This window comes from Aedes aegypti, unplaced genomic scaffold, assembly GCF_002204515.2.
Source record: "Aedes aegypti strain LVP_AGWG unplaced genomic scaffold, AaegL5.0 Primary Assembly AGWG_AaegL5_hic_scaff_1747_PBJ_arrow, whole genome shotgun sequence".
NCBI lineage: Eukaryota > Metazoa > Arthropoda > Insecta > Diptera > Culicidae > Aedes > Aedes aegypti.
In genome coordinates, this window is record NW_018735209.1 from 2,852 (window position 1) to 30,738 (window position 27,887).

Here is a 27,887-nt window from a genome sequence, read left to right on the forward strand (position 1 = left end):
CTAGGTAAAAAGATTCCAATCAAGAAGGCGTTGCTTCATCATCGAAGCTTCGCTCTCAAAAGAGACTTTCAAAATGGCGGTTTGACATTTCGGACCGTTCAAAACAAATTCCACTGGTACTATTTTCTTTAATGAAACACAAAACGTACAAATGGCAGCCCTTCCCGTTCCTTCGGAACTGATGCCAGATCCTATCGAATCAAAGCTTTCCAATCCAAACTCCACGTGTCGCAGCAGAGTTGAGCCTGATCCTCGACTGCACTGGCTACTGTCGCTTGTGCCTTCGCCGTCGCCCTGTTCGTCCCCAAATCCATTTCCGACCAGCTGCGATGGCTGAGCCATCAGGCATGGTTGTCGAGTGTTTCCTGAAATTTGTGGACTATTGGTCTAGTTTCCCAAAACAGCAAGGCATTTTTTCACTCACCTGTTATCAGTACAGCTATCAGATGAGAGATGTAGCTTTTTGCCAATCGGAGTGTTTCGATCTTTGGGAAAGCTTGCGATTCTTAGGTTCTGTGGGAATCAACAGTCGTAGATTGTTGAACGCTGAGTTGACACTGGAATTTAGAAATATATACATTTTTTAAGTTATAAAGTAATTTGAAACCATTGGATTTTGCAAATGAATTTTATGTGAAATTCAGATGACAGTTATTGATATTGTTAGTTGATTTTTATTACACCCTAAAATAAGTTGGAGATGATTCTTTTTTCAGTTTTTTGTCAGTATAATAATTGATGAAAAATATTATCATCATATATAACATGTTTGTGTAAGTTTAGTTAAAATGCAATGAATGTGTGAATATCAAGTTGATGTTTCCTGTAAAGTCATGTCCACAAGAACTCATTAACATTTTTTTTGTTTATGAATATTTGACTTACCCTTCTTTAACTATCCACATAAGATTCCATAATTCACGTCGCTTCGATTTTTTGAGGGTCAAACTCGTTATCACGAAAATACCGTTATATAATTCAATATTCTGTAGTATTCATCAGGTTAAATACATGACATTTGTTTATATACATTTCACAGTGTTGATAAATTAATATTAGGAAGCATCATAATGACTTTTATGTGTTCTTAACATGAATCAGGTATCAGAAAACCAATTGTGTTTGCTGCAATTTGTCCAACAATTTTGTAATAATTCGTTTGGATTTGTTTTGAACCGGACTCGCTTGAGCTTCTGCGATTAAATGCCTCGTAATATTGAGTAAGATGCGTTTACAAATTTTAGCAGAATTTGCATGGATGCAGGATTTATTTAGAATTCTAAACTAGATTTGTCGGTATCCTGCCCAAAAAAATGTCTGCTTCTCAGCTTCAATTTCGTTGTTTTTTTACATGTAAGGAGTGTATCGAAAGTAGTCGCAAACATTTAAAACGGTATATCTCAAGCATAGTTCATCTTTTTGAAAGCTTTTTTCACGCAAATCTTCATCATGTCATCAAAAATTGAAGCAGCTAAAAAAATATTGAATAACTAGCTTACCCAGCGTGGCTAGCCACGCTCTAACAAAATTTTACTGCGGAAAGCTATGTATAAAATCTTCCAAAGATTGAAAATGTTAATGTTTAACTGCAAAATGACAACATGGATTAATAAATTTCTCTGTTGATAACTGTGAAAGTGCTCTATAAATAATAAGCTGAGAAACATACTTCGTCAAAGTGGAGGTGTAACGTTAGAAGTAAAGGATAATGGTTATTATTTTTTTTTAACATGACCCGACAGTGCCACGCATGATAATAATGACCGCGAAATCGCCTAAATTTATGCTCTGACCTTACTTCATTGTGCACGTGGCCTTAATGCTGTTGTAATGTTCTAATCTAGAATAATTACATCTCTTATGCTGTTGTAGCGTTCCTTCAATTGTGAAACATTTCGAAAATTCCAGAACATTCTATGAATGAGAGAGAATAACATTGTCGAATATTCTACTGAATAGTTTTTGCAGTGTTCCATATGTATTGTTTTCTTTCAAAATCACAGTTGTTATGACGCATGGAAATATCGACTCATATAACAGGAATGCTTTGGAAAGCTGTTATGGGGGACCATCCTAGCAACTATGAAATTTTGTTTTTAGTATGTTTTTATTTTAACTGTAATTAAAATAAAAACTCGATTTGGCAAACAATTATCTGATTCATGTGTATATTGCTTTTCTACCTGTCACAACTCGTGTTTATAGGTTGGAACTGTTGAAATCCCTTCTGAATCACATATTTAATCCCAACCCAATCCAAGTTCGACCGAACTACAATTTGCTTGAAGTTGGTTTATTTACGATTTGATCACCGAACAACACGTTTAATCGAAGTCACACAAAATCTAGAACGATTCAAGCAAAATCGAGCGTTTTAACCAACCCATCATGTGTGTAATATCAATACATTCTGGAAAACTGCTCTTTTGTTGATTTCTTTCGCTTTGCAATGTGTAGCTTTTCAACGCAACATGAAATTTTTGAAATATATAAGCTTATATCTGCACTTGACTTTGTTCAACTTTTTTTTAACAGAAGTTCCCAAAAATGAAAACAACAATTATGAAAAATTCTAGAACAATCTACGAATAAGGAAGACATGTGTTCCATAAAATTCTAGAACATTCTGTCATATACATGTTGTAATGCTCTACAATTTGAAATTGTAATGTTCTGACAATCAAATTTACTGTTGTAATGCTCTAGAATTGCTGTTGTAGTGCTCAATGAAACTTTTCGGCGAAACATTCAAAGCGTTACTGACAGACAGACAACTCTGGGATTTTATATATATGATATGCAGTCTTAATATAAAAACAAAAAGGTTTATAAAGCATGGAAAATAAAATCTTGCACAAAATTACATTTTTGAAGTGTCTTCTGGAGATTCGATGATTTGTATTGAACAAAATGTATATCAAACAAAATAGGATGAAAAGCTTATTCTATCGGAAAATATGTTTACTGCACACAGCACGTAAAAAGAAATTCAAAAAAAAAAATAAATTATTGCTCTAAAAAAGCTCAATAATTGGAACAAGGTCGGTTTTAGAAAGTCACTTTTGTTTAATCAACTTTTGAAGCTCTGTCATATACAGCGGTAATTATATAGAGTAACATTTTTTGCTTACGTTACTTCATAAATATGCAAAGAAACTTTTCCAATCAAAAAACAATTTTTTATTCATTACAATCATTCGATATTAACATTAACGTGTAGAAAGAAAAAAATCAAAAAACGAGGTCCTTAAAAATCGACTTTTTTCGATTTTTGTATTTGCTTTTAAATGCTTGTTAATGATTTTCTCAACATATTGTTTACACGATGTCATGAGAGTTGTGGCACAGAATATATTAGCATAACCAAAAACATTTTTTTCTTAAAATTTAACACATTTATTATCATATCAATTTTTTCAGAGGTGTGCAAGATTTTCATCGACGTCTGTTAGTAATTTGCAAAATTATCATGCAAAATGCCACTTTCTTGAAACAATATCACCGCATCATCATTTTTAAATACATTGTAAAGCATTTCTGATCAAAACATTGTTTGTAGGTTCAACCCATTATTTTTGAAACTGTTTTGAACGTTTGCGACTACTTTTCGATACACTCCTTATGTGTACCTATGGCGCCCTGGTGTCAGCGAGAATTGCTCATTAGCTGCATTGCACAAAATTGGAAAATAATTTCAAAGTGTAGATAAAGCTGGTGTGCTACTCTTCCCCGAATGTAGATTCTCCGGATGTCGTTACCTCGAACGGCCTACTTCTCCGAAAAGTTTTTGGCATTTATACTGCCGTCATACGCATAATTGTCCCATGTTACATTTGGTGCATTTTGACTTTTTGTCATTAAACAGTTTATTTTTACGTATAGTTTTAGAAAACACTCACCAAAAATTAACTTTGTTCGGAAACTAAATGAAAAGCAAGCCAAGTCAATTTGTCCCATTGTTGAATTTCCACGCATAACTGTCCCACTACTGTATTTCTACGCATAACTGTCACACTATACAATTCGCTGCGCTGAACTCGAGCAAAATATTCAGTAGGCAGTTTTGAATTAGCTGGTGTTTGGGAACATTGTTTTGAACATCTTCTTATGTTGGCTTTACATCCCATGTGGAACACAACCCGTTTTATGTGTTTGAATTATCGGGATGCATTCATCATTCATGCGAGCCTGACGTCAAATTTGATTAAAATTTTCAATATCAAAATATTATTTCTCATCCGTTTTTCAATGAATTTCAGTTAAATTTTCAGGGTCGATCACAAAATTCTTCTAGTTTTTGGAACCGTGGTCATCGATTAGAAATTTATCGTAATTTTGGATTCATCACGGGAAGTACTGAAATATTCCCACTTGAAGAATCAGTAACCACTTTAATTTCGAGTGGCTGGCTTGCGACAAACCAACTTCATGATTTAGCAAACGAAATCTAAATAAAAATAGTTCGACCGATATTGGATGACTTGGCCACATGCTGGGTTGTTCCGTATACCGGTATACTGGTGGAAGTGGCCATTATATTGGCGACTCTGAAACCTGGCTTGCGACATATCAATTTCAAAGGTGGTTCAAATCAAGTCTTAATGTGGTTCAAATGTATTTGAATGACTTAACCACATGTCGGATTGTTCCGAATTCCCGGTTTCCTGGGGAAAATGGCCACTAAACTGTCGGTTCTAGCTGGCAACATTAAACTTCATAAATTCCCAAATCAAGACTAAAGAAGTGTAACTCAAAGGTTCTTGGATGACGTGATAACATGCCAGGTTGTTTTGGATACCCTGTTCCCCAGAGAAAGTGGCCATTACATTGGCGGTTCTGAGACTTGCGACATATCAAACGTGATCAATTTGCAAATCAAGTCAAAGGAAGAATAGTTCAAGAGGTTTCAGATACCTGACCACATACTGGGTTATTACGGATAACTGGTTCTTCGGCGCAAGTGGCAAATATGTTGGCGGTTCTTAAACTTAATTTGCGATGTTTCAAATATCATGATATTGAAAACCAAGTCCAAAGAAATGTCAAATCGTGTGATGATTTGTATCGTGAATTTTGAGTTAAATATTAATTCCGCAGAATAACCTTGGTGGTGGTTGGTCCCTAGTGATAAATCCTACCTCCGTTCTGGTCACGATCTTCAGATTATCGTGATTCGTCAACATTCTTATTGATAAAGTGGGGGGACAGGCTTGAAATGGGGTTTGAAAGAAAAGAATGTCAGAACAGGTATCCACCGGCGACGCCAAACGGAGCAACGTAATGTGGTGGGATTTGTGGATTGAATACTGATATTTTTTGCCAAGCATCAATATGGGTGACTTCCGAGGATAGCGAAACGTAAGAGGGGTTATGACAAGGGTTGTGGGTAAATCCATCACATTGGGGTTGTGACTCTGTGTCTTGTCAGGAATAGGGTCTGATTGATATCGTAGTATGCAATAGAGTTCGGAATTGATAGACAGACTTTGAGGAAAGAAGTTTTGAACGTAAGGCAGCAGCACCTTGGATCTTGAAGGGCGTTGGTCTGGAGAGTTGGGCAGCTGTTTATGCTGGGTTACATTACGTAGAAGTGGAATCTGTTTTGCTTCGCATAAAATATGGGAAGTATTTGAAAATGGTTTCTTGTTCAGATTGTGTAACGCTAGAAGAATCTTTAGCTCGGCGTTATATTAGGAGGTTATTATAGTGCAGGGTCGAAGAGAGGATGAATATTTGATCACTTAAACTTTACGCTGCAAGATATTCGTAGTCGTTTTTTCGTTTTTTTTCTGATGTACAGGTATAAACAGGTATATTTAGCCTAAATAATGAACAATCATACGCGTAGAGCCTACGGGTCATGAAGTTAGGATTGAAATCAAATAATATTGCGCATTTCTTTCACACCACAGGATTATCGCAGAAGTTTTTACATGTGCGGAGGTGCCGGTAGAGGTGCGCAATTGCGTCGAGTCGTGTCGGTGTTTTCAGCGGACTCATATTTCGCAAATCGAAGAATGAGTGCTCTGAGGGCATCAACATGATTCGATGCGGTCTCACACTTTTATTTGTGCTTTTGCACTTGTCTTATTAAATAGGAATACTTTGTGTTAGGGAAAGTGGAGGAGAATAAATTATGATTTATTAGAATTTTCTAATAGAGGCAGAGTTCACATGTTACTTAGGTATTTGAAAGCAAATGAGAACCACATTAAATAATAGATAAACACTAATGCTCATATTTTTATATTTTTATAATTTTCATTTCATCACGGTCCTCATTGCCCGAGCGGAGTCGACAAAACTCGAGGTGGATAGAATCGACGGAACTACGATACGGAAAAGAAACAGATGAGAAACTATCGATACATTTATTAAACTATAAAAATCACGTTTTAACGTAATAACTTTATTTCTTTCTTCTCGTTCCAGCAATCCAACAGCCAAACCATTTCTACTATCTTTTCATTTCCTCTTCGTTACATTTATAGTCCCTCTGGTACTGAATCGAATGGCGCATTCCGCTTTTATTAGCGCTGTCTTTGCTGTACGTTGAGCATGGTGTCGGAGGTGGTGTGCTCTGTAGAACATCTGATGTGCTACACGGCACGCCACTTCCGACATTTTGTTTGGTGTGCGGGATGGGCAGTGCTGGTGATGAGGTGGAGGCGCTATTCGGTTTAGTGGCAGAGGGACTATATCTATTTAATGTATCTGAAACTTGTGGGACCGCTTTAATTCCGGCGCCTGCTTGTGGAAGAACCCGGTGTGCTAAACATGTCCTATGTTAACGGGAGAGGCTTGGTAGGTCCTCATCCAGCCCGTGTCTAGATTGGCGGATAATTGTCTGCCAGGGGTGTGGATTGAGCAATTACAATTACAATTACAAATATTAATTCCGCAGAATAACCTTGAATTCGCAGATGAGTTTCTGTCAAGCCTGTAGCTGGGAAGAGTCGATGTAGGAATTTATTACATCTTATAAACTCTCTAACTTACTCATCCACTCTTTCTATCACTAACTCATACATTGTCTCATTATCACACATACAGAAAACTTTGTTTTCCATCTCATACTATAAAATCGTATTTCTTCACTTCCCCACACGTGGCTCCGTTTGGCACATGTCACTTGAGCCTTCATTAGGTTGCCATAAACATAGTCTTGAGGTTATACGTCCTCTTCATTCGGTACAATATATATACGTAAGAAACGGTCATCTACAGCAGTATGCTTAGCACATAATTGGTCACTACTATCAGTGGGACTGTTATGCGTAGAAATTCACCAAAAAACCTCGTATTTATAGGCATAACAGTCCCACTTTGAATTTCGTAGCTAAATTTACTTTTTTCCAGTAACACAAACTCTTGACTTTAATAAACACGCTATTTTTATACTATTGTAAAGATTTTAATTTAATTTACCACACACCTGGTCAATACGAGGCCTAAATGAGTTAAAATCTTTAAACGCGTTTTTCTCGATTGCATGTTTTAGAACATGGGACAATTATGCGTATAACGGCAGTATAATTGTCATAGCATTGTACATTGCAATGAATGGAATTGGCCATCATATAGGCGTCCTTGGCGCGGTAAATGGCTGGGCATGGCGTACCATTGGTACCTCGCGTACCTGCAGGAATAAAATAGACCCCTTTGTGCGGTCCTTAGCCTCTTGCCCAGCAACTCCTATCCCTACCTCCTCGTGGTACTGGCCGGGGTACGAGTAACCTTGGGGAAGATCGGGTAACCAACCCCCGGTGGGAACTTTGGTCGTATGCTGACAGGGAAGGGGGGGTTTGCTTTTTGCAAACCTGGAGCGTCTGTACTCCACGTTAGGAGCGGCTCACAACAGCGTCTGTTCCCCATGTCAGGGGCGGCTGATCATCGTCCGAGTGCCAGAGAAGGACTCTAAGCTAAACTGCGCACTATGGCCCTCCGAACATTTAGGGGGAATGGTCCTCCGGAAATCTAGGGGGTTGGTGTCAGGCCCTGCAGCCAACCGTAAAAACACATCAGCACAGGAACGTCAACGAGAGAATACGGACCGGAACAATCGGCAAAGACCACAGCGACGAAAATGGACTAGCGATTGGAAACTCGGTACGTGGAACTGCAAATCTCTCAACTTCATTGGAAGTACTCGCATACTCTCCGATGTACTGAAGACCCGCGGTTTTCGACATCGTAGCGCTGCAGGAGGTGTGCTGGACAGGAGCATTGGTGCGAACGTTTAGAGGTAATCATACCATCTACCAGAGCTGCGGCAACACACGCGAGCTGGGAACAGCTTTTATAGTGATGGGTGATATGCAAAGGCGCGTGATCGGGTGGTGGCCGATCAATGAACGAATGTGCAAGTTAAGAATCAAAGGGCCGATTCTTAACTTCAGCATAATCAACGTGCATAGCCCACACTCCGGAAGCACTGATGATGACAAGGACGCATTTTACCGCGCAGCTCGAACGCGAGTACGACCGCTGCCCAAGCCACGACGTCAAGATCATCATAGGAGATTTGAACGCTCAGGTTGGCCAGGAGGAGGAGTTCAGACCGACGATTGGAAAGTTCAGCGCCCACCGGCTGACGAACGAGAACGGCCTACGACTGATAGATTTTGCCGCCTCCAAGAACATGGCCATTCGTAGCACCTATTTCCAGCACAGCCTCCCGTATCGGTACACCTGGAGATCACCTCAGCAGACAGAATCGCAAATCGACCACGTTTTGATCGATGGACGGCACTTCTCCGACATAACCGACGTCAGAACCTATCGTGGCGCCAACATTGACTCCGACCACTACCTGGTGATGGTGAAACTGCGCCCAAAACTATCCGTCATCAAACAATGTACGGTACCGACGCCCGCCCCGGTACAATCTCGAGCGGCTGAAACAACCGGATGTCGCCAATGCGTACGCGCAGCATCTTGAGGCAGCGTTGCCGGATGAGGGCGAGCTCGATAGGGCCCCTCTTGAGGACTGCTGGAGGACAGTCAAAGCAGCCATTAACGACGCTGCCGAAAGCGTTGTCGGATATGTGGAACGGAGCTCAAGAAACGATTGGTTCGACGAGGAGTGCCAGGAGGTTTTAGAGGAGAAGAATGCAGCGCGGGCTGCAATGCTGCAGCATGGTACGCGGCAAAACGTGGAACGATACAGACTGAAGCGGAAACAGCAAACCCGCCTATTCCGGGACAAAAAGCGCCGCCTGGAAGAGGTGGAATGCCAAGAGATGGAGTTGCTGTACCGTTCTCAAAGAAACGCGGAAGTTCTATCAGAAGCTCAACACATCCCGCAAAGGCTTCGTGCCGCGAGCTGAGATGTGCCGGGATAAGGATGGGAGCATCTTGACGGACGGACGCGAGGTGATCGAAAGGTGGAAGCAGCACTACGATGAACACCTGAATGGCGCAGAGAACACAGGCACAGAAGGTCAGGACAGCGAAGGCGATGGCTACGTCAGCACAGCGGACAGCGGAAATCAACCAGCTCCCACGATGGGGGAAGTTAAGGATGCCATTCAACAGCTCAAGAACAACAAAGCCGCTGGCAAGGATGGTATCGGAGCCGAACTCATCAAGATGGGCCCGGACAGGTTGGCCGCTTGTCTGCATCGGCTGATAGTCAGAATCTGGGAAACGGAACAGCTACCGGAGGAGTGGAAGCAAGGCGTTATATGCCCTATCTACAAAAAGGGCGACAAACTGGAGTGTGAAAATTATCGTGCAATCACCATCCTAAACGCCGCCTATAAAGTGCTATCCCAGATTCTCTTCCGTCGTCTATCACCTATAGCAAACGAGTTCGTGGGAAGTTATCAAGCAGGTTTCATCGACGGCCGCTCGACAACGGACCAGATCTTTTCCGTGCGGCAAATCCTCCAGAAATGCCGTGAGTACCAGGTCCCTACGCACCATTTGTTCATCGATTTCAAGGCGGCATACGATAGTATCGACCGCATAGAGCTATGGAAAATCATGGACGAGAACAGCTTTCCCGGGAAGCTCACAAGATTGATCAGAGCAACGATGGACGGTGTGCAAAACTGCGTGAAGATCTCGGGCGAACACTCCAGTTCGTTCGAGTCTCGGCGGGGACTACGACAGGGCGACGGACTTTCGTGCCTGTTGTTCAATATTGCGCTTGAAGGTGTCATGCGGAGAGCCGGACTTAACATTCGAGGCACGATTTTCACGAGATCCGGACAATTTGTTTGCTTCGCGGACGACATGGATATTATTGGGAGAAAATTTGAAACGGTGGCAGATTTGTTCACCCGCCTGAAACGCGAAGCAACAAGAGTCGGGCTAATGGTGAATGCGTCGAAAACAAAGTACATGCTGGTTGGCGGAACTGAGCGCGACAGGACCCGCCTAGGAAGCAGTGTTACGATAGACGGGGATACCTTCGAGGTGGTGGACGAGTTCGTCTACCTCGGATCCTTGTTGACGGCTGACAACAATGTTAGTCGGGAAATACGAAGGCGCATCATCAGCGGAAGTCGTGCCTACTATGGGCTCCAGAAGAAACTGCGGTCAAGAAAGATTCACCCCCGCACCAAATGCACGATGTACAAAACGCTCATAAGACCGGTAGTCCTCTATGGGCATGAGGCGTGGACTATGCTCGAGGAGGACTTGCAAGCTCTTGGGGTTTTCGAACGCCGAGTGCTAAGGACGATCTTCGGCGGCGTGCAGGAGAACGGCGTGTGGCGGCGAAGGATGAACCACGAGCTCGCTCAACTCTACGGCGAACCCAGTATCGTGAAGGTAGCTAAAGCTGGAAGGATACGCTGGGCAGGGCATGTTGCAAGAATGCCGGACAACAACCCTGTAAAGATGGTGTTCGCCACGAATCCGGTCGGAACAAGAAGGCGTGGGGCGCAGCGAGCTAGGTGGATTGATCAGGTACACCAGGACCTGGAGAGCGTGGGTCACAGTCGAGGATGGAGAGAAGCGGCCATGAACCGAGGGAATTGGCGAAATATTGTTGGCGAGGCTTTATCAAGATAATTGATGTAAAGCCAAATAAGTAAGTAAGTATAGGCGTCCTTCTTTATTTGATTGGAGGTTCTTTCAAGTTTCTCAGCATTTTGGCAGCATGTGTTTAGTCGAGAATCAATCGATCACGTTTTTCGGATAAACAAATGTTTGGTTTAAATTTGCTCTCTTGAAAATAAGAGGCATAATTTAATTTCATCTCACAGGGCTGTTAATGGTCAGACAGCAAAATAATAGTGACTTTAGTGACCAAAATTATTATAATGGTGACCAAAAAGTGACCTAAAAGTGACTTCAAAACTACAAGTATTAGTCATAAATATGACTAGAAATGAAAATACGTTCTAGGGTGTATATTAACCAACCTACATTTTATGTGAATTTAGAATGTAGAGAACTGCAGTTATTGAAATATTTCTTAACAGTTATCTGTCCAGGATAAGAGTTGATTATCATAAATAGTCAAAAAGATGATGAATCGGAGCATTCAACCAATCATTTTTTTATGAGACGAACATTAGCTTGATATAGGTTACTATTTTATGTTTCAGATTTCAGTAAAAATAAAAAGTAAATCATCGTATATAGAATGTCCATTTACCGGTCATTTTGCTTGTCCCGGGAAATAGCGGGATTTCTAAAAATTTTAATAAAAACTAGTATTTTTGTTGGAATTGAAATATAATTTTAACTTTACAACTAAATTAAAACAGCGAGATTTTTTTTTCAGAATAAACAATTTAAATATAAATCTAATACAACAAATTTAGGGAAATTTACCTGTAATTTTAAATTACCTCAGGGTCCTCAGCCCAAGGCAAGGTTGTTGAATAAATGCAGTAAAAGAGTTTTGCAATCAAACATTTTTTTTAACATAGAGGTTTTAAACCTTGTAACTAGACTAATTAAAATATGTTTTACTTACTTCGTAATCCAGCCTGTTCATAAAAATAATTACCCATTTATTCTCTTTCCCTTTATGATGCTTTTCTATTGCACAATTATATTTGTCTGAGAAAAACAATTGTTTTGCATTGAAATTTACGGATTTTTCTTCAAATTTTACATTAATCTCGGGGATCCTGGGATTTTCGGGCTGGTATGCTTTATATCCCGGGAAACGGAAAATCCCGAAATATCTCAAATCCCGGTTTTTTTTTGTCCCGGGATGGACACTCTAATCACATACATGAACTCCGGAAAACAAACTATCATAGTTTTTATTAGCATAATTCCTTCCTTTTTAGCGTAATTGGCAAAAAATACTGAAGAGTTTAAAGTAGAGATACAAACTAAACGAATTATTTGAAGCATTTCTTAAACAAATCTGTGAAATAAATCAAAAGGAAAATTGTTGGTTGTACACAAAATTGTGGCAAAAATCGAGAATGAATTGCAGAACATTCTGATAAAAATTCATGTGAATTGTGGCAGAATTTCTGTGAAATTGAACTTATTCTTCTAAATAAACAACTCCAGAATATAGTTGACAAATGAGAATGTCGTGCATAAAGAATTAAAAAATGATTTCATGCGTATACTTAAAACATTTGTAATTCAAATGAACGTACGTTTCAATAAATGAATTATTGAAAACAATCAGATCGCTCAGTGGCGACTCTTAACCTCACGTTTTATCTATATACTATATATACGACCCTGAAAATGACGAACTTTGCACACATTTGAAATTCATGAACAGGTGGATTTGACGGGGAATAGCCACTGATATAACTATTGATGATTTATTATCGTTAAACAATGTTCAAGCATTCATTCTCACGTAACTTTTTGAAAGGACCTATCTAATATCGAGAAGCTCTCTTTGTTTACTTTCTCTTCAATCAATAACAGAGCCATATAAACCTCTTCTGTTACATTTTTGTATGAAACAATAGCCAAGGACATTGTTTTTTGATCGATTGTGAAAAACCTCCCAAAAGAATTGCACTGTTGTAATCGAAAAAAGAGAGATGGGAGAGAATATCTTATTGTGACATACGATGTTTAGAAAAGTTCAGCGAACATTATTAAAAAGTTTTTTTTTGTTTGGAAATAGTTAACCAACGTCGTGTAAAAAAGCAGTGTCAAGGGTTAGTCATTGGAAAAAAGTATAGTTTATTTGTTCGAATTTCTAATGCAATTCCTGAAATGATTTCTATCAAAACTAGTACAAGCTCCTGGATGAATTTCTGTAAACACTTTGAACTTGGTTGGTGTTACTCCTAATGCTTATCTTCCGGAGGACTTTGGATAATGTTCTTTCATAAGGCAGGTTTAGGATTCCTTCTATAGCCGTAGATTAGTGCAGCAAGTCCACTAATAATTTATTCAGCAGATCTGTCAGATATTGGTCCTGGTTTTCGTCAAAGTGTATTAAAATATTTCGGACTAAATATTCATTCCAAAGTCGCTTTCCAAGTTTTGCCAGAATCTTATACAAATCTTTTCCCAGAAAATTTTTACAATTTTCATTGGGAATGGTTACGGAATATTCATCTGAATTCTTCCACATAGTAAGCTGATAGTCTCTATTTTTCTCGAGTCAATAATCTTGACACTTTGATTTCTAAATCACAGTTGTCTTTATAATACCAAATATCTATTTCTTGCTGTTTGTATTTGAAAAGCTAACACAGTTGAAATTTCTTCATCATCAGATCATCATCAGTGGCTTAAGTGACAATTTTTCTGAAAAAAAGTGACTCTGATTACTAATTGACCAAGTTGGTCATTACAACTGCCATTTTGTAAGCCGACCATTATACTGTAGGGTGTTTCTATTAAACCACAACTACTACGTCACTACTCTGCCCATAACTGCATATTTGTAACATTCGACAAAAGTAGGCATTGAGTAAATTGAATACCAAGTGTGCATTTTATGGCAGTATGGGAGGAAACTAAAATTTAAAAAAATTACCGGGAACTCAAAAGTGCTTATTTGAGGCTAATATTTTGTACAACTCATATCACATACTAGGTGAATAGTCAGAAAATAATTCTGCTATAAATTTCATTGCTATTACATTACGAGGCTCATTTATAATCTCAATGTGACTGTTATGCGATTATAATTACCAATGTGACAAAACAACTTGGTATTTTTTTCGAATTTTCTAAAACAATCTCACAGATTTCAATAAGTTGATCGAAAGTATTTATCATTTGATGACTCTCCATGGTGTTAACTCCAATTTGTCAAAAATGTCGAATGTGACTGTTATGCAGTTATGGGCAGTACTGTCACCCCAAAGTTATTACCTAAGGGTAATTTTCAGAACAAAATATGATTTATAATCGCAGTGACGCTGCACAGCACCGTACTGCCCTTCTGTCCCGCGGTCCATAACGTTTCCATAGAACATGGTACAAGTAGGCGTTGTCCCCATTGGCGTAGGAACAGGGGGCCAGGGGGCCTGGCCCCCTCCAGAGTCATCCAGGCCCCCCCAGAATTTTTGATGATAATAAAAAAAATAACATGAAGCAAAATCTTCTGTTGTTCTAGTTGTTTGGGAGGGACTTTAACGCAAAGGTCATTCGTCCCTTCCAAAATCTAGATGACTCTTTTTATTCACAAAAATCTCTTTTCAGTAATTACGTTATTTCATGTTGTACTATAGTGAGAAAACCTCGCTTGTCTTACACAGCATCAGCGTGGCTGTTTTGACCTAGGTGAATCGCGCGACAACCGAAAGCTTAACCGTCCGGTTGTCGATGGATTGGTTACTATTAGAACTAGTTTCTTGTTGTTCGACATCTCCGTTGCAGAAAATACCGCGGTACAAAATAGCGTCAATATTTCGGAAATTTGATTTCCCAAAATTCTTTTTTTCTGAATAATGCTGTTTCAGCATAAAGCAACATATTCACTGCATTCTGATATCTCATGTTTTTCAAGGATATCCTGATTGAGACGTCCGGTGACCAATGATTTTCGATATGAGAAATTACTAAAGAAATCCAAACATTAGCTTCAAGCTGTATAATGTCCGAAAGAAAATGAAAAAAATAGACAAAATTATCAAAGGAATTTTTCAGACAACACATAGGGTTACCAATATATTTTAAACCCCTATATATTTTGGACCCCCCTGGGACATTTTCCTGCAAATTTACCAGTCGAAAGATCAACTCAATTCGCATGCCATTTGGAAAGATAGGACAATTCCGCACTTGCATCAAGCATTTGTACATAGCAAATGTGTTTATTCTATCTGAAATTAATTTAATTTAATCAGTTTATCCATGCAACCGTTACAACACGTTACCACACATAAATCGAAGCCGCCAGAAATTTTTCAAATATAAACAAAAACTATTCTCAAATTTCTGAACTAAAACCGTAGAATTTCTTCGGTTTTCCATAGTCAATTGGTTGATTAGACTATGGGCAAGCATATTATACAACCAGTGTCGTGGACTTTGTCACCAAACGATGAAAAATGCCGGGGGTCCAAAATATATTCGATTAGGGTCCAAAATGTATTGGTGTGTCCAAAATAATGACAAACAGTGCTTTCAATTATTTTCGACGTTTTTCGGATCCTACAGTATGGCCCATAAAAAAATGCGAAAATGGTCATATCATGTTTTATGGTAGTTTTTACATAGAAAATGTGAATGAAACATAAATATTATTCATTACTTGTATTGTTTGATCCATTTAGACTCAGTTTTTCGCTTTGGATATGATTTTTATCTGTTACTTTCACCTTACCAGAGAGGAATTGGAAGCATACCTTCAAATTTTATCATGCGGACGTCGAGTTCAATATCTGTGTGATGAAAGCTTCTAAAACATCAACGATGGCGTGGGATTCTTCCCAGGCCTTGTCTCCAGCATACGCCCATATTAAATGACAGAATTGGTTCATACCTGGGTAATTGGAGACAAACATATTTTCGAAAAAACGGCTCATTTTGCAGAGCTTTGATTGAACCTTCATATAAGTGTGATAAGCGGCTCCGTTTTGCTCAAAACCTATGAGCTAGTATTGATATAAGTTGTATCTAACCGATGGAACAAATTTCATCCTCAAAAATCTATTATAGGCCTCTGTATTTATTTTTTATTCAACCTTAACAAAAATAAAGACATATCAAACCTATAAGACGCAAATGCCCTCAAAACTATGACCCTGGCAAAATATTTTATTGTGATCATGAAAAACACGTTGTCTAAGAACTCCTCCATCTTCTGATACCAAACAAACTAAAATTTTCAACAATAAAGTGTGATTTTTGATGGTGGAAAGTTTATCACCAGAGTATACGACAGTCAGACGCTGTTTCTAGCTTTGGGCGGACAAAACCTTTGAACTTATTTGCTTTATAACATTATTTAGGACAGTAAGAAAAATATGACAAAAATTGTCCTGGATAGCGAAGCTGTGTCAGAATATACTACATTGGCCAGAAATTACATTCAGTATCAAAAACAATGAAAATAACGCTTGTGGATGCTATATTCACGTTCAAACAATTTTCGCATTTTTTTATGGGCCATACTGTACATGACTGTATGGGAATTGTTATCTCGTAGAAAAAGCTTTTCGCTACATTTTGGCATGTTCTGTGACTTGGTTACGCTGTGCAATTTATTAATTGGAACAAAAAACTAAAATCACTGCCTTAGGGGGTCCAAAATACGACCGTTACCCCTAGCGTGAATTTTTGTCGAAAAATAATGCTTAAGTTTCAAGGAATATCGGCATGGCATGAATGGCTGAAAAAATGTAACCAAATCGACTATGATCGATTTATCTCAACAATAATTTCTTTTGATTTTTGTTTTGATATTTTTAACATTTTTTGCATGAATAAATTTATTGCTTAAACTATATTTTTCAACAAACTTATTATATCATAAATTATTTGATTAATTTCCAACAGAGGTTGAGGTGAAATTTTTCGAAAAAAAAAAAATCGATATTTTTTATAGGAATTTGAGAAGGATGGCTTGAGAATTTTTCGCAAATCTCTTGGAAGTTAATCAAATAATTTTGCGGGACTTGTTCATTACTTTCAAAGCGATTTCCTCCTGGTGACAATCCATTCATTCTTTGTCCCTTTTTTATTAGCAAGTTGATTTTTTCAATATTTTTCCTAAAAATGTTATTACAAATTCTTTCCGCGAAGTTCATTTAAAAATGCTTTAGAAACGTTTCCAAAATACAAACAAATTGCGTCAAATGTCTTTCTATGTTTTTTTTTCCTAGAAATTTTGCATCAAAACCCCGGTTTATTCATGAAATTGGAAAAGAATTTGTTTTGGAAATGTCTCTTCCTTCGAATCTCCAAGGAAATTTGTTAAAAAAAACCTCAGGAAAACTTTTGCTTCCAAAAATTTCTAAATTAACACATGTGTAAACGAAGCTGTTAAGAAACATATAGCAAATAATTGGGAAGGGGGAAAGGATTTATTAAGATATTCATAAAGAAATTTGTATTGATCTTCCTTTACACACTTCTTTAGAAATAATTTTTACCAATTATTATCAGAATCGATATTCTGTTTTGAATATTTTGTGCGATATGAGGGCGGAATTTCTAGACGCTTTCTGATAGAATTCTAGAAATCCAGAAGTCAAGGAAGGATAAATTTCGAGGGTACCCGTAATCCGGGGTATCATTGATCAGCGGGGTAACATTGATCGGAATGACTTACCTCATCAAAAAGTTCGTATTATCATTTATTGATGAAACATTTCCAAATCATGAATGGTGCTTCTCTTTCTTATATTCATAAGCTAATAAACGTTAATATTTTTTGTGAAAATTGCGATTACCTTATGCGTAAATTTGTCAACTTTTCGAAATAATGATATTAATTGTTAAGGATGACACTACCGTAAAACGGGGTAACTTTGATAGTTTTTTCGGAGAAAAACTTCAATATTATGCATTCTGTGTCAAAGAATTACAATTTATATTTTTAAAACAAGTACTGACACCCTAGCTATCGATTGCTCTTGATAGATTGCCAAAAGATTTATTCTGAATGGGATGTATTATTTTTATATAATCGAAAGTCGGTTTTCTGTTTTGGGGTAACTTTGAAAATCGAACAAAATTGAATGAATTTCGGAACATTTATAGGGTGTTGCATACTTCTAGGCGTTTAACGCTATATGGAAATTTCTGACTTAGATTACAAAATGGTCCCAGTTTGTAAAAATGCTTTTCGCTAAGAGATTTGAGACCGAATTCATGTTCTACTATAACTTGGCTGTCAAGAATAAGTGACAACCTTATTATGACTTTTGGCGTAACACAGCTATGCTCCTCAATCACTCAATCATACCACACACACTCCAAATCATTCCACTCATTCTCACAATTGTAATACACAGTAGCTACACTCATCTCTTTTAGAGGCTCATTAAAGAGCATATGATCGATCCAATGTAAATTATATTTTAAGTAATAAATTGACCATAGTAACGACCACACGCATCCCTTCAATCGGAAAGCTAAGGAATACCCCAAATTTTGGTGACCCGACGTGATCGGTACCATAAAGTCGCGAGTTTCTTCTGCCCGTAGCAGAAAGTTCGTAAAATCCGCCGCGTTTGCGAAAATTCAGAGCCACTTTTGTGAACCAAAATCCACTAGTGTGTGAACTTTTTGCCGTCGTCGACAATTCTGAAGACGAATAAACAAAGCCTTCCCGGTTCGTCGTCGATCGCGACAAAGTGAGTGAACCCACTATAATCGCAAAAATGGATATCCGGAATTCGACGCGATGACATCGACACCTGGTTCATGTGCTTAGAAGCGCCTTCAGCGTCAACCAGTGAAAGTGGACAAACAAAAATCAACGCCATCATGTTGCACTCCGGTCCGCGCGCCAAGTTTGTGTATAGCACAATAGCGCAGTGTAATGACGCCAACAACCAACGATCGCTATGAAACATCAAAAGCCGCGGTGATCGCTCACTTCCAACCATCGGAAGCACAAAGGGTTAACCAGCTTGCTATCTGGAATCAACACCCGGTGATCAAAAAGCCCAGCATCCTTTTGTCCGAAATGCGGTCGACTTGGCGGGAAAGGATGCACTGATAGCGTGCTGATGAATTGTGGTTACGTGCTTTGCCTACAACAGTGCGTTCTATCATCGCCGCCATGCCAACCGCCACCCTGGACGAACAAGCGAAGGTTGCCGACAAAATCATGGAAGCCCCGAGGAATGAAATTTCGGCAGTCCAGTCATCTACTACCCCGCCAGCGCTGCCGACCTGGAGCAGCGCATCGAAGCATTATCCCAACGCTTGGAACAAGTCCTTTCTGGAAACTTCCAACATCGTCAGCGAAACCGAAATCGCTCACACAGACCGATCCTCTGGACGCCATAGATCATCGACGCCATCGCAGCCGAAGAATCAACGATGGATTTGTTGGTTCCACTATCGTCATTGCGCCCAAGCCAAGAAAGTGTGAGAACAAAAAGGCGATAACCCAAATGTTGCCTGCATTTTTTATGACGGAAAAATCCCTGTGTACGTTTCGCCAAGAAAAAAATTAAAATGCGTGCGATCCCCCTGATTGCACGGAAAAAGCCAAACCCCTGTTTGAATCATCTATCCCGAAGAACCCAGCTTTGATCTGAACCACCCCTCGCACATACGTCGCATCCACGTTCACGACCAAAAATCGACCCAGTCCTTCCTTCGTCGACACCGGTGGCGGACATTTCCGTGATTCCTCCTCGCCTAGGAAAAAGTTCCCACCCTGTTAAATCGAGACAGCTCTTTGCTGCAAATGGAAGCCCGATCCCAACCTATGGAACTAAAACGCCTCACCATTAACATTGGCCTCCGTCGTCCTTCGAGTGGATTTTCACGATCGGCCGATGTGAAGTCGCCAATAATAGGTGCAGACTTTCTCAAACACTAATGATTTTGCTTGTGGATCTGCGAAACGGCAAACTTAGTGGATAACACCACGCGCTTGTGTATCAACACCATCAAAGCAGATTCCGAATCAATTCGCATCTCCACTTTCCAACGTGAACAATCCCTTTGCCGCAATATTGAAGGAATTTCAGGATATAACTGTGTTGAACATGCGTCATCAACCAACCCAAACGAAAACTCTCCACCACATCATCACTACAGGTCCGCCAGTTTTTTTGCCGTTCCCGAAGACTTCCGATGGACAAATTGAACGAAGCCAAAGCCGAATTCAAATTCCTGATGGAGCAAGGGATTTGCCAGCCCTCCAAAAGCTGCTGGGCCAGCCCATTGCACATGGTGCGAAAAAGCAACGGGAAGTGGAGACCCTGCGGAGATTATCGGGCCACTGAATGCTATTACTGTTCCCGATCGTTACCCTATTCCGCACATTCAGGATTTTTTCTACGGTCCTACACGGTAAGAAGATTTTTCGTGTATCGACCTGCAACGCGCTTACCATCAGATCCCTGTCGCGCCGGAGGACATCCCCAAAACAGCGATTACAACCCCGTTTGGCCTTTTTGAATTCAAATTCATGACCTTCGGCCTGCGTAATGCGGCCAAACCTTGCAGAGACAACCTTCACGAGATCCTAGGCGACCTTGACTTCGTCTTCCCATATGTGGACGACTTCATTATTGCCTCGAAGGACGAAGAAGAACACAAACAACACCTTCGTAGAGTTTTCCAACGGTTACGTGAAAACGGCCTGGTAATCAATCCCAGCAAGTGCCAGATCGGATTACCGAGCGTGGAATTTGTGGGCCACCTGATAACCGCCGACGGCATACGATGAAACGTTTCCTAGGCACCATCAAACTTCTACAGGAGATTCATCCAGCATGCCGCAGAACACCAGCGAATCCTGCAAAATATGATCCATGGGAATGTGAAAAATGACCGAACACCGTTAGAATGGGACGAATCCACCAATCAAGCCTTCGAACAATGCAAAAACGATCTTGCACATGCAGCTCTTCTGGCACATCCATCTCCCGAAGCAAAACTAGCTCTCGAAGTGGATGCCTCTGGAACTGCAATAGGCGCCGTTCTCCACCACTCGATGAAAGCGGCCTACAACCACTGCATTTTTCTCACGCAAACTAAGCGATGTCAAACAAAAAGCCAGTACGTACGACCGCGAACTTTTGGCTATGTATGAAGCAGTCAAATACTTCAAAGATCTGATAACCGCCAGGGAATTCTGTATCTATACAGACCACAAGCCTCTCGTTACTGCTTTCCAGCAACGCTCAACCGAGCAACACCAACACAGCAACGGCATCTCAGTTTCATCAGCGGAGTTTACGACCGATATTCGCCACGTTCCCGGCGAAGCGAATAAGGTTGCTGATATGTTAAGCCCGAATCAGCTCAATCACCACCACTATCGATTTCGACCTGCATGGCTGCACAGCAAAACGACGATCCCGAGTTACAGCAGTATTTGAAATCACCACCACAAGGCAGCGGATTAATACTCAAGGCACTCAAATCACCTTTGTCATCCTTACCCATGTACTGTGATATCTCAACAGCAGCCATCAGACCTTTTGTCCCGAAAGAATTTCGTGCCTCGATCATCTCAAGCCTACACAACATCTCACACCCTGGAGTCCGAGCAACAGTTCGTCTAGTTGCTGATCGTTTCGTCTGGCCGTCCCTCAGGCGGGATTGCAAGCAATTCGTCACACATTGCATCCCGTGCCAAAATCGAAGGTACACAGACACAACAGATCACCTATACTGCAGATCAACACCCCGATCGAGAGATTCGCTCATGTACACATGGATTTGATCGGACCCTTACCACCATCTGACGGGTTCGTATACTGCTTAACACTAATAGACAAATTCTCTCGTTGGCCAGAGGTTCTCCCTATTCCCAATATGACTGCAGTCACCGTAGCTCGAGCCTTCATTAGTGGGTGGGTCGCACGATTCGGAGTACCCATCCGAGTCACTACCGATCTTGGTCGGCAATTTGAGTCCGGCCTATTTCGCGAACTTACAAGAGTATTGGGCATCACTCACCTGAAGACGACGCCCTATCACCCTCAAGCCAACGGGCAAATAGAGAGAACGCACCGACAGTTAAAGGCCGCGATCATGTGTCACTCCAACACCAAGTGGACAGAATCGCTGCCAAATCGTGCTTCTTGGTATGAGATCCTCTCTGAGAGAGGAACTGCAGGCATCATCTGCAGAGGCTACATACGGGACAACACTTCGTTTGCCTGGAGAATTTTTTTCCGAAGTTCCCACTAAACCACTAACACCAAAAGTGGTTATGGATCTCAAGTTGACCATGGCTAAACTTCGGCCGACACCCATGAGCAACCACTCCAAGCACCAACCGTACATCCAGAAAGAGTTAGCTGCCTGCTCGCACGTTTTCGTCAGAGTTGGCGCTATCAAGCCGCCACTTACACCACCATACGATGGACCCTACAAGGTACTACGACGGAAAAAGAAAGTGTTCATCATTGAGATCAAGGGTAAAAAGCAGGCTATCTCCGTCGATCGCCTCAAGGCAGCACACATCTCAACCACCGAACAGCAACCAATACAGCCAGCAGCAACTACCATTGACCCAGCGTCTCCATCTAGCCGAGCTCTAAGCAAGATGAACCAGTATCATACAGAACCAAATCAGGACGTCATGTTAAGATTCCCCGTAGGTTTTGGTAAAGGGGGGAGCAGTGTGGCGTAACACAGCTATGCTCCTCAATCACTCAATCATACCACACACACTCCAAATCATTCCACTCATTCTCACAATATGTAATACACAGTAGCTACACTCATCTCTTTTAGAGGCTCATTAAAGAGCATATGATCGATCCAATGTAAATTATATTTTAAGTAATAAATTGACCATAGTACCGACCACACGCATCCCTTTCAATCGGAAAGCTAAGGAATACCCCAAAACTTCATCAAACAGTGATCGTAGAACAGATTGTTTGTATCCGTTGCAAAAATGTCAAAATCTTATAAATTTTTAAATATTTGCATATAAATCCACAAGAGCACTTGATTCCAATGAAAATAGCTTTGACATGAAGTGTCATACTAACACTCTTTTCTTTTGCATTAATTTTGCTTAACTGATTAACAGAAACTTCGTTATTTCGTTTAATATGTTGTGGGTCTTGCATTATCAAAGTTACCCGCATTATCAAAGTTACCCCGTTTTACGGTACCAATGATTCATGTCTCACATAAGTTCTGAAAACGATATAAGCAAGGAAAATGCTATTCTTACTAAAAATGAAATCGCCGAAAACGATTCCGTTGTCAAAACTTTTATAAGTATGCTCAATTAGGCAACATTACCGAATTACTGTTAAGAATGTAAATTTCGCCTAGGAAATTGCCTACTTTTGGGCGTATTCCGTGGTTCGAAGTGTTTTTAATTTTAAAAAAACTCAAAAAGTAAATGACTTGTAAGCATTTAGCCTTCATATTCGGATTCAGGGGCCATGATTTAAGTAAGTAACGACATTTTCAGTATTACCGAACGTTGTTTATATAGGTGATCAATGTTACCCCATATCAACTATATAAAAAAATCGCTTAAAACATTTTTTTCAACATGCTTAAATCTTTCAATAAACAAAATACAGTGTATAGTCTCGAGCTATTAGTGGCAGTACTAGTTTTAAAAATATGAAACCTGTAACATTTACATTTTCAAACGAAATATTGAAGAAACATTCAGAAAAATGATCAATGTTATCCCCGGATTACGGTAATTTCTAAAGTAGATGCTGATGAAAATCTTAAAAAAGGTAAATTATAGAAGTTTGAAAAATTACAGATTATTTAAACGTATAGCTCCTGATTTCTGAAAGTCCATCAGAAATTCCTCAACAAATTTTCAAAATAATGGACAATATATATTTGGTAATATTTTTAACAAATACCGGCAATATTTTCGCGTTAAACTTCTACTGTATTACAAAATAATCGATAATAGACCCTTCAAAAAAGTTTGTTTGGAATTTCTTAAGGTAGGAAAAATGGATTCTTTCTACATCAATATATTCACCATATAGTATCATGAAACTTTGGAGTTTTAACATCAATTTTTCTTTATTAAAAAATAGACGAGGAAAAAGAACAAGTTTTTTTTTGTAGTTAATCCTACAAGGACCACTCAAGCTTTTCTGTGCGGTACATTGTCAACAAGGTTCAGAAATTCTATGGTTCAATTCATGAATTTTACGACTCACGATAGTATTTTTTTCTGAATTATATTTAAGCTGCAATTATAAAAAAATACCACCAAAGTTCTTGCAAATCTTTTTTGATATGTGTTTCTCTATAAATCTGATATGGAGTGATTCGTGGAGGAGTCTGTTAAGCAATCCCTAAAAATATTGAAAAATTCATGGAGTAATTTTTTGAAACCAAAAAAAATAGAGAGTGGATAATATATAAGGATATTTTTATATATTTTTATTTATGGAAAAATTCTGAGATCACCATTCGAAAAACAAAATGAAGTTATTTCTAGAATTTAAAAATAATACTTGATGGAACTTCTGGAGATTTTTTTTAGAAATATTCCAGAAAAATTGCAAAATGTTAGTTAATCTGAAAAATAAAATTCATCATAAAATTCCAAAAGAATCTTTAGTGCAGTTTTGAAGAAAAAAATCTCTGTAAAAATTCTTAGCTGAATATCTGTTTTGGGGACAATTTTAGGGAAACAATAATATAATTCTCTAAGATATCCCTGAACAAATTACTCTGGAAATCTTTGAGTATTTTCGTGGAATATTTTTGGAAGAACAGTTAAATGTATTCCGTCAGGAAATTAATAAGTAGATTAGAATTCTTCAAACATTTCTTTGTCCGACATTTTGAAAAAAAAAATGAAAAAATCAAGAGAGTTTGAAAGGAATGCGGGATGTTGCTGCTTGATTTTAGAGAAATCTTAAAAATAATTATCTGTGAAAAAATGCAGACCTACGGAGAACTGTTCAGAGAAACCATGAATAACATTTTCCAATTGAATTTTTTGATTGCTCATGAAATTTGTATGGAATACTACGAGGAATCCTTAGAGTAACACCTGGAAGATTTTTTTTCGGGAAGTCTGGGTATTTTTTGCTGTGATTTTTTTCAAACAATCCTATAGAGAAACTTTAGCAACAACTTTGAAAGCAAACTGTTGATAAACTTTCTGAAGTATTCGTGGGATGAATCCTTGCTTGGTGGTCTTGAAGACATTTTTCATAAAACATTTAATTTATTTTTGTTTTATTATTTGGAGAAATCCTCAGTAATTCCTGAATATCCTAAACGAATTATAAACCAATAACTGGAAGATACTTTAAACTAACAATTGGAATTTATGTGTAACAAGTACTCCAGGAGAAATGATTACAAGAATTTATAATGCAATATCTGACGGAATTCTTCAAGATATTTTTAAACATTTCGACAGAGATTCTTCGAGAAGTTTTCTAGTGAGATCAGAAAGTCTAGGAATGATATTCTGAAAACTGGTAGAGGAGTTCTTGAAAAGTACGAAATTTCCCATGGGTATTCCAAGAGGAATCTCTTCGAAGCACATGGTTTAATCGTGTGATTCGGTCATTCCTTGTGATTTTTTGCAAGAATTATTGAAAGATTTTTGGACTGGATTTCAAAAAGGATGAATTTGTAAATTTAAATTTACAAATATCACTGATGTGCTGCACAATTAGACGAAATAACAAATAAATAAAATTAATACAAATCTATTAAAACTACGAAATTTGTGATCTTGATTATTACGACCGACATTACATCTGTAAAATAAGTATATGCTAGGACCCCCTAGGCCCCCTCCAGAAAAAAATCCTAGCTACGCCAATGGTTGTCCCATGTTCTATGGAAACGTTATGGACCGCGGGACAAATATGTGTAGAACGGCAGCGTATTCCCTCCTCCCTGGCACTGTAGACTACACACTAATTTCTTCTTGTTTTTCGCAAAGTATATCAAGAAGCTTAGCAAGCTTGTGAAAATTGAAAAAAAGGCAGCAGGTATAACCACGCAATAATTTTTAAAAATATAAAACTTTTAACATTTGCATATTCAAAAGAAAAGTTTTTAAGAAATATATGAAAAAAATGATGAATGTTATCCTGGAATACGGTATCAAAATAAATTTTAAGAAATAATTGCTGTATTGAATTGACAAGATGTTTTTTGAAGGTTTATAGAAATGATAATTCATGGAAATCACTATAATATTCTATTCTCTAACGCTACGCTGTTACATTAAAAATGGCATAAACTTGCCATTTTCGCATTCGTATGGCAGGTACGAGATACTCTATGCCCAGGGAAGTCAAGGAAATTTCCATTACGAAAAGATCCCGGGCCAACCAGGAATCGAAACCAGACACCTTCAGCATTGCTTTGCTTAGTAGCCGCGGACTCTAACCACACGGCTAAGGAAGGCGTAAAAATTGTTCTAGAAGAAAAACATTCAAGAAAAATCTCAAACCTATTGATATTAACAGATTTAGAACATATAAACCAATAACATCTGTTATCTCTTGTAATATCGTAAGGACGAAATATAAAACTAGCAAAAAACCGAAAAATAGTGAAAACCAATACTGAAAATAAACCATTTTATTCGTTTCCCCCCCTCCGACTTTTTGAAAAATTTGAAGGGGAGGGAGGTGACAAAAGTAAAATTTCAAATTTGTTCCGGCCTTAATGGAGTGTTAGTGAAAGCCTCATCTTCGATTCATAACTGTGGTATCAAAGACGAAATGCCCTTCCAAGCATGAATCAAAGCTTCTAAGAAAATTATAAACATTTTATTTTCCAGGCCTAGATAAAATAGAGGTAATGATATATAGTTTTTCGTTTCCGAATTCCGTTAGAAGAAGCGCAAGTTACATAAAACCGATGATACATGGTCGAGATATAAACTTTACATTTTAACACTGTTCCTTAGGGGCTCAACTGACATGATCGATTTTTCTCCATCGTTTTTTTTTCTACTAATAGATTCGTCAAATTGAAGAAATCTTCTATCTATCTATCTATCTATCTATCTATCTATCTATCTATCTTCTATCTTCTCGATATAAATAAATAAAAAAATGGTGTTTGTATGTCACGAAATCACTTACGAACGGATCAGTGGATCTGAATGATTCTTTCTCCGTTATGATTGTCACGGGTTCCGACGTGTTTGTGTGTATAAAATTCCAAAGGTTATTCACAGGGAAAGTCGGAAAAACGAGAGTGAACGGAACTGTAATTGTGTACGGGATAAACCATAGTATTTGTCAACAGCCTACTTGATGGCATCCTATAACACGAAAACATGTTACGGAAAGTGAATCAATTTTCTGCGATAATTCAAATAGAGCAATGATGAAGAACAATCGATGAATGCAGATAAAACCTAATGAATAATCAGTGTCGATTTCAGCAATAATTGATAGCGCATGTAACTTGAACATCCACATACCTATGCGTCCGGAAGCGCTCCCTTGCATTAGCCTGTGATCGTTGATGATATCCACCGTCTGCCGTGTCTTCCATTTGTGAATCCCTGCCGAATCCCATATCACTTGCAGTGTCACACGCCATCCCCGCCGTCAATTCCGCCGCATCTCCAAAGAGTTCCTCGTACACACTTTGCATAACTTTCTCCACCCGAGCTGCACTACAGGTGGCTCTATTCTTTGCGGTCCTTCGACTTCTAACAGCACTCATCGCGTCAAAGTGTCACCGTACTTTCCAAACTTCAAAACACATCCTTTCTGTGGCGAACCGCGATCGGAACTGATCGCACATGATCACGCAATCAGGCCAACAAGGCCACACTTAACTCTAACGCTTCGTCTAGTAAGCGAACACTTGTTAAATGAATTAAGTCGTTAATGAGCAATAAG

General features: G+C 39.0%; 1 protein-coding gene across 1 annotated transcript; it reads right to left on the reverse strand.

Moving 5' to 3' along the window:
- LOC110680671 lies at positions 1-27,856 on the reverse strand. The gene is given in 4 exon segments (XM_021856462.1): positions 1-365; positions 425-488; positions 491-557; positions 27,461-27,856. Coding segments are annotated over 4 exon segments (744 nt in total). The 5' UTR covers positions 27,709-27,856.
- Between the last annotated feature and the right edge of the window lie 31 nt (positions 27,857-27,887).